The sequence below is a fragment of the Crocodylus porosus genome, unplaced genomic scaffold (assembly GCF_001723895.1).
Source record: "Crocodylus porosus isolate Cpor-Errol unplaced genomic scaffold, CroPor_comp1, whole genome shotgun sequence".
Classification (NCBI taxonomy): domain Eukaryota; kingdom Metazoa; phylum Chordata; order Crocodylia; family Crocodylidae; genus Crocodylus; species Crocodylus porosus.
The window spans coordinates 78,771,707-78,780,408 of NW_017728948.1; the positions used below are offsets into that span (position 1 = coordinate 78,771,707).

General features: G+C 40.5%; 1 protein-coding gene across 1 annotated transcript in view; it reads right to left on the reverse strand.

Annotated features, from left to right (window-relative positions):
• Positions 1-794: 794 nt before the first annotated feature.
• LOC109321847 (vesicle-associated membrane protein 8-like) overlaps positions 795-8,702 on the reverse strand; it is a 9,756-nt gene continuing 1,848 nt past the window's right edge. Inside the window, exons 2-3 of the mRNA XM_019552613.1 lie at positions 2,095-2,247; positions 795-1,041 (exon numbers count right to left, since the gene is read on the reverse strand). Coding sequence (XP_019408158.1) covers positions 898-1,041; positions 2,095-2,247 — 297 coding nt within the window. The 3' untranslated portion in view covers positions 795-897. The remainder of the gene's footprint in view (positions 1,042-2,094; positions 2,248-8,702) is intronic.

Consider the following 8,702-nt stretch of genomic DNA (forward strand, 5'->3'; position numbering starts at 1 on the left):
TTTGGGTAGAGTACCAAAAAACTGCAACCCTGACTTGTAAGATGTTGGCATGCCGGGGTGGATGGTGAGGGAGCCACAAGGGGCCCAATCCTTGTGACGGCACAGCTCCAGTCCCTTCCCTGCCACTTGCCCTGAGGTGTAGCCAACAACAGGTGCGCACAAGTTGGGCCTGGGCTACATAGACCCCAGTGCAGCTGCCTGCTGTGAGCAGCCCAGGCTCCATGGATGGTGGCAAGAGCCTGCCCAGGGTCTGGACTAGCTGTGGCATGCTAAGCAAAATGGCTTCCCATGCCATGCTCTGGGTTGCTCTGTATTTTGGTATACCTCACAAGAAATGGACTCATGACCTCATGGTCACCTTTTCTATTTAGATTAGAAGGCTATGATAGAAAAAACTAGATAAAAACACCAAAAAAGCCCCACTAAAAGCAGACTCTATACAGATGTTAGGTGAGCAGAGTCCAACTAATGCATTGCCTCTTCTGGGCATGTGCTGGGCTGGGTATGGGACTGTACCAAGTTTTAAAGTAAAGCATGTTTGTTTTTTTCCATATCTGCAAGCAGCCTATATTTTTAAGATTCTCAGTTATTCAAGTCTATGAGTTGATTATTAAGCTATCTTGCACTACAGTATGTTCTGCAAGACATCACTTAAGCTACCTATCAGATTTACTACACGTGCACACATGGCTAAAATGACACTCATTTTCTTATGGCTTTTTGGAGAACTGTATAAAGAAAAGGAAGCATACTGATTTGGGGGGATTTCCAGTATTTTTTTTCTTTTAATAATAATAATATACAAATGTAACAAAGCATAAATAAATCTATAAAGAAAGCTTTTGGATAAAATGTATACAAAGCTTGTTTACTGTTCAACATGAAAAGTATAAAAGTTTATGTTGGGATAACACCTGTAGCCAAGAGGATAATAAATGTTAAAATAATAAGGAAAATAACAACAATTAATATAATCATTTTGAAGTTTTTCCACCACATCTTCCTGGAAATCTTTGTAGATGTTTTTTGAAAAGCATCAGCCTGAAAGCAAAATGACAAAAAACTTTATTTCTCAGGAACTGGATCTGTTGAACATTTGTTGTACAGAAAATTGTTTTTAAATATCCACACAAGAAAGACTTGAAGCTTATTTGACAGGTATACAGACTGTGGAGCATCACCAAGAATGACCTGTTTAATTGCCACCCACTCCCCCATTGCAATAAAAATAAGTCTAACAGTATAAATATTTTTCTGAATTGTGAGATTGGATTAGAACTTTATTCAGCTAATTTTGAATTGGTTGTTTTTCCTTTTTAATTGCATTGTATATACAGTTTTCCATACTCGCCAGTTTAAAAAACAAAAACAAAAAAACCCCTATAAGCTCTTTCTACCGAACCTCTATGGTTACATTTAAAAGATTTGCATGCTAATGAAAGGTGAAAGTTTGAGGCAAAACAGGTTCTTCTAGTAACATAGGTCTTGTGCAACCTCCATAAAATAGGTTTGTTTGGAAAGGTTCACTTAAACGTTCAAAACAATTTTCCTCTAAAGGTGAAGGGCTAATGAGTGTTTAAAAGCTTAGAAGCATTACATTAAATTACTCACAGGAAAGAAACCTGTTACTTAAAAAGAAATCTTACAGTTCACATACTAGTATAGTGATATTTTCCTGTAGTATGCATTAATGCAATATTCTAATATTTTCTTTCTGTCCCTGAAAACTTATGTAATTGTCAATAGAAGCAAAGAGACATTTTATAGATTTCCTAGACTTCTAGGGTCAGAAAGGACCTGGTAGATCACTGAGGCCGGAAGATCATCAGGGACCAGGTAGACCATTGAGGCTCGAGGCAAGAAAGAGGGCTAGGTCCAATCTTGAACACCTCCAAGGTAAAAGAAAGTACTACCTCCCTTGGAAGCCCATTCCATGTTTTGCCAACCCTCACTGTAAAGAATTATGTTATGTTGACCATTACTTTATTTTAGTAAAGACTGTATAAACTCATAACTTCACCAAAATTAAGGAGTTCATCTAAAACCTTTGTGCATGTCAGATGTACAGGCTGCATGAGAAATTGTATCACTTACCGCTGTTTGGAGATCATCTGTTCTATCAACAAGCTCGCTCAGTTTTTCTTCCCTTTGCAAAACCTTATCGATGTTTTTGGTCATAACATTTTTAACATCATCAACTTGAATTTGTAGGGTAGAAATTGTATCACTGGCATTCTTATTCTCCATCTACATAAAAGAAAGTAGTGAAGGTTTCTGTTAAGTGTTCCTTCACTAACTTTTAAAATAAAATAGTTGGAAATACAGAGCAGCCTCTTACTCCTGAGCAGTGCCATACTCCTTTGAAAGATGGTGGCAAGGCCTAATTCTAAGTATAGCCTAAGTGAAGACTTGCTCTCCCCATCCCTGCATGTCCCCCCCTCCCCCTCCCCCTGTTTAAATTAAATTAAAGGTGTTTATCATAGTGAACACCTGAATTTGTCTCTGCCTTATTGAATAGCTTAAAGAACACCAGTGAAAGAAGGTAAAATATACTGGACCTATTTTGCTTCTTAACAATGCATGTGAAAAATACTCCAACCCTTTTTTCTTTTTTTAAAAGAAGTAGGGAGGTGGCTTGAATGGAGAAAGGGTAGCTTAACTAATTAACTTGCTTCCTCCTTTGACTCAAGGCACAAAGTTCACAGTAGCTCTCTTCTTTCACTGAGCTCAGACTTGAGGTTCTGGATATTTTTAACAGTAACAAAAACAAACACACACAAAAACCCAAGCAGAACAACATTCCAGATCCTTTTCTTTTCTTTTTTTTTTTAATTAAAATTTAAATCTTGTGTCATAAAGAAGGGAAGAAAAAGACCAGCCCAATATTTATGTATAATTTAGAGTAAATCCTTTATGTATATTATATATCCTTCAAGAGGTGGATTTATTAATGTTTTCAGGAAATACTTAAGTCTTCTCTGCACTAAGAATTTACTAAGTTTTTTTTGTTTTGTTTTTTTGAGTTCTCTGAGGTTGTCAATAAGCTGGTGGATTGGGGTGATCCAGTTGCCATAATATATTTGGACTTCTAAAAAGCCTTTGCTAAGGTCCCCCCATATCGGAGGTTCTTAAGTAAATTGGGTAGTTGTAGGATTGCAGGAAATGTCCATTTGTGGATTAAAATTTGACTTAAAGATAGAAAGCAAAGAGTATGTATAAATGCTCAGTTTTCAGGATGGAAAGAAGCAAACAGCAGTATCTTCAAGGATCAGTGTTGGGACTAGGTGGTTTATCATATTCATAAATGATGTGGAAAAGGGGGTTAGCAGCAAGGTGGCCAAATCTGTAGATAATAAAACTATTCAAAGTGGCAAAGACCAAGTTGGACTGTGAGGAACTACACAAGGATTTAGTGCAACTGAGTTCATGGGTAACTAAATGACACATGAAATTCTATGTAGGTAAGTGTAATATGATGCACCTAAACAAAAATAACCAACCATACCTATACTATCATTGTTATCACTATATTAGCTGTTACCACACAGGAAAGAAATGTGGGAGTTGTTGTGGACAGTTCATTAAAAACATTGGCTCACTGCTCAGCAGCTATCAAAAAGGTGAACAAAATGTTAGGGGTTGTTAAGAAGGGCAATATAAACCAAACTAAAAGTGTCATGCCCCTTAGTAAATCCATAGAGTGTCCACAACTTGAATACTGTGCCAGATTCAGGTGCCCACACCTCAAAAAGGATATAAAAGAACTAGAGATGGTGCAGAGAAGAGCAACAAGTATGACTAGTGGTACAGAGGGATTTCCACATGACAAAAGACTGAGGAGGCTTGGCCTATTCAGTTTGGAAAAGATGCTTGAGGAGGGACATGAGAAGGGTTTACTAAATGGCAAAGAATTAAATAGAGGTTTATTATTATTAACTCTCTCACAATACAAGAACTAGGGGGTCACAAAAAAATAGTAGGTAGCAAGTTTAAAACTAACAAAAGTTTTTTTCATGCAGCACATAATTAAAGTGTGGTACTCATTGCCACCAGATGCTGTGGAAGCTGATGGTTTAGCCAGTTTCAGAAAGGGATTGTACAAATTGGAGGAAAGGAGCATCAGTAGCTATTGAGCATAGGAGTTAGGGATACAGACTCTGAATTTAAACTCCATAAACTTTAAGGCTGCTTAGAGACATGGAGGGGGCAGGGGACCCAAAACAGTGCTTTACTTTTAGTTCCGTGTGTCCACATGCTGAGTGCAGTAAATGCCTAGAAGAGGCATTGCATCAGTTTGACCCAGCTCATCCAGCGTCTATAGCTCACATGCCTCAGCAGGGCTTCTTGGAATTTTTATCTAATAGCTAATTTAATCTTCCTGTTCCTCTGGCAGGGTTTTGTCCAGGACACAAACCCTGCTAGTTATACCTTTGGATGGTGTATCAGACTTTCTTTAGTGTTTCCTCAACTGAGTTAGGTGTCCCCATGCTTGACAGATTGTGTGTAATGAATTCAGCGGCTAGGATGGGGATTCTCCCCATTTAAAATATAATTAATGTAGGTGTCTACCTTGAATTTGTGAATTCCACCACTGGAGCCAGGGGCCTTACATTTTAGGTATGGGAATACTCTGTTGTTGTATTCAGTGCCTCCATGCCATGACCTTCCTTCTTTCTGACTAAACACTTCTTGTCTCTGACAATGCTTCTCCCAGCTTATAAGTCCTCAGTTTCACAGAGCAGAATGGGAAGTGAGGATTGGAGCCACAAAACAGTTTTGATATTGCACTGCTAGACACTCCAGTGCATAACTTCAGATACCCCAGACCAGATCCAAACTGATCTTGTTGGCATATGAACAGCACTTAAGTGGTTGGTACCAAAATCACAGAGTAATCCAAATTGGCTGTGGTCAGTGGCTGCAAAACTGGTCCGGAGATTGATCTTGATGCCTCTGTTTTGCCAGCTCTCTTCTGTAAGACATGGATGAAGGAGATGGTAGTCTCCATTTACTATTCTCAGTGGTTAGAACCAATTTAGAGTGTAGAAGACCAAAGTCCAAAACTAGAATAATTTTAGTCATTGGGTTGGAGAGAGTAAGTGACTCCATAACAAATATTTAAAATAAAATGCTTTTAACCATTCAGTGGAGTAGAAAATTAGAACTGATATCTCTTCTCTAACTACCAATTTGCTTTCTCTCATCCAATAACTATTTAATTACTCTCTGCAAAATAGAATGTTTTTAACAGTTATACCTGAACAGGAAGGTCTGAGACTCCTCCTGAGCCTGTAGCAGGGATATCAAATATCTGGTATGTAAACTGGACTTGGCCTCTGGAGCCATATCATCTGGCCAGAGGGGAGGGGTGAGTAGGAGTGGAGCCTGCCACCAAATTCCAGGATATGGAGCCGTGTTTGTTTTGTGTGTTGTGATTAACCTGGTGGTTAGCAGGTGCATCAACTGCTGTGGGTGCTTGAATTGAATCTCAGAGTCCCACCTGGCTGCTCTAACATCTGAGGTTTAAATGGTGGGCCCAGCTTGCTACTATTGTGGTAGAGGCTGCTGTTTTTGCACCCGGATTGTAGTGCCTCACCCCCTTGCATGCCCTCTGATTGGCAGGTTAAGGGCCAGATTTAATTGTAGCAGCAGAGGCCTTGCCCCCCTCCCCCTGGCTCTTTGGAAGAAGACAGGGAGGAGAGACCTTGGAGATGGGCTGGGGACTGTTTGCTCCTCCCAGCAGGAAAACTGGGGCCTGGGGGGTTGGGGGAACCTGGAGTGCTCTAACATCTGAGACATTGGATAAAGGGCTCTTTCTTCCTCCAGTTTTATTCATGGAGATTAATTTCATAGATGAAAACAACTATGTGACTGAGCCCTGCAGGTAAGATGGTAGAGGAGTGTCTTGTTTGTGGAAATTGTAGGGCTAACTGCACCTCCACGTAGCACTGTAAGGACTTTGGACTTTAGACGCCTAGAAAACTTCCTTGTAAAATCATAGGTGTCTATGGATATGGGTAACTCCAGAAATAGACAGCAGCTGGACAGGGGTTTCAAGAATTTTAATTTTGTTCTTGGGTACCTGCAGCCTTACAGATTAATTTGCAGATGCTAAAACAAAACAAAACTGTGCTTTAACAGAAGAAGCAACGTGCTACTTTGAGCCGGCTCTGCAGTGTAGACTGGGTGCTTCAGAGGGGCTTTTTGGTGGTCTTAGCTAGAGCTGATTCAATCAGCTATTAGGTAAAAGCACAAAAAAGCCTCACCAAAGCATTTGATCTTTACAGATGTTGGGTGAGCAAGGTCCAGCTAAGGTGCTGCCTTTTCTGGGCATGTGCAGAGCTTGGTGCAGAAGTTTGCTGAGTTGAAAGTAAAGCACTGTGTTCTTAATGTCTGCAAGCAGCCTGAGTCTCTGTGCATATTGCCTAATAGGCAGGGCCTGGTTTAAACGGTGGTAGAGGCTGCTGTTTTCCCACCCAGATTGTAGTGCCCCACCCCCTTGCGTGCCCTCTGATTTGGCAGGTTAAGGGCCCGATTTTAATTGTAGCAGCAGAGGCCTTGCCCCCCTCCCCCTGGCTCTTTGGAAGAAGAGGGGAGGAAAGAACTTGGGGTCTGGGGGGTTGGGGGAACCTGGGGGCTGCCTGGGCAGATGGTTCTGGCACCAGGTAGGGGAGGGGCTGTTTTTGTTCCTCCAGGTGTGTTCTCTTCCTTTTAACCCCAACCCCCCAGGGCCCAGTTTTCCTGCCCCTCCTCTCCCCTCCCCATCCTCCCCCTGTCCTTTTTACAACCCCTTCCCACCTTCCCTGCTAGGCTTTTGCTGCTGCCTAAGAGATGTTTTCCCAGGCCAGCAGTAGCCATCATGTTGCAATGAACTGCTGTTACGGCTGCAGCAAACGGCCATATTGTGGTATTTTATTGCAAGCCATATTTTTCGTGAAAATCACTTAATTTCATGATTTTCATGAAAAATGCAAAATTGCAGTTTAAACCAGGACCTACAAATAACAGGTTTTCTTACTGTAAGATGTTCCCTACTCTTACCCCATCACTTCTACTCTGTGGGATCTGAGTCCTTCAGAGCACTACAGAGCATTTTCTGTGGAACCAAGGCTGCAGGAGTAATACTTTGGAGCTGAAAACCTCTGCCTGTGCTCCTGTAGTACAGTGGGATGCCACTCATGTGGTGTAGAGATCTTTTATAATGGTAAGTCAAATATTGATCTGCTTGTTTTTAGCCCTTGTATTCACACCAAGCCTACAACACTTTTGAGACCTCCTGTAATGGATGTACATCTCTTTTTATGATAAGGCAAGCAATAACTTAATACAATAAGAGATCTGGAAAAGAAAGCCATTCCTCTGTAACTTTTGTAAATGCAACACTGTAATTCTAACATATTGCCAACCATGGATCTAAGTTTTATGTGAATCTTGACAGCTCAAAGTGCTGAACAATTAAAGCATTTGACCATCAGATGGCATAAACCTATTAATTGGCTATTGTTCCTCAAATATCAAACATTATTAATAAGGATAAACTTAAGGCAGTACCATATAATTATCGTATGCGTCCCACACTGTGTAGGAAGGAAGGAGGAGGAGGGAGAATAATTTATTGCTTTCTGAGAACGACAGCAGTTATGACATTTTAGATCAAAGATAGAGGGGAATCTTAATTCTAACACCACATCTTGCCATGCTGTGCCATGCACCTTCATATCTTCCCACTCCAACAGAATATAAGTACATTCAACTGTGCGATGGGTGAAGCAATGCATTTAGTTCTGCTTCAGACATTTATCATTATAGAATGAAGTTTCAATACACCCCTGCTCTTGAAGGCAGGGTTACTGAGAATTCCTGTACCTACTACACCTCAGCCACAGGATTATGTTTCTCCACACCTTGTTGACAGAATAGGAGAGGTGTTTTTTCCTCTAAGATAAGCAAGGAGGAGCTTGTGGTTAGATTTTGTATGCGTGATAGCAGTCTGAAGTAGTGAAAAGTCCAAACAAGCTGCTTAGAAGATAAGTTCTTGGATCCATCTGTCCTGTTTTAGCGCTCCAAAAAGGGAATAGGAGCCATATAGTCTCACTTCCTATTTAATACATTTTAAATTTAAATTTAATTTCAATAGCATGTAAGAACCAACTCTCCTATACTACCTAACTTCTGTCTAAAATGTAGACATTGCTTCAGAGAGAGCTCCTGCTGATCAAAAAATGTCATGTGTGCAACATGGTGTGTTTTTTGTTTGTTTGGTTGGCTGGTTGTTTTTTTTGTGGGGGGGCAGGAGTTAAGTTGGAATGATGGTTTAAGAATAGTGTGGGAGCTTTTGATTTTGATTCTTTGGCCATGTCAATAGCTTTGTAGCTAACACAGACTTGGGTTCCAACCCTGAGCAATTTTCTGTACTTGTGCAGAATTATAGGGTTTGCCACAGGAGTTGGGGTCTTATTGCGAAGGATTTTTTCCCCTAGGAATGTGCACATACGTTTTAAGTATGCAAATCATTCAGTTTACATCAGTAGGCCTATTAATGAATTTTTAACCACGTACGAAACTGTAGGATTTGTACAGTATTATAACTTTGGCCAGCAAGGGGCTCCAAACTTTTCATATGTACAATAATGAAATCCTGTTGATGTAAAAATCGCGGTTTGTTTCTCGGGAGGCGAAAAAAAACCTTCAGCCACAGACAC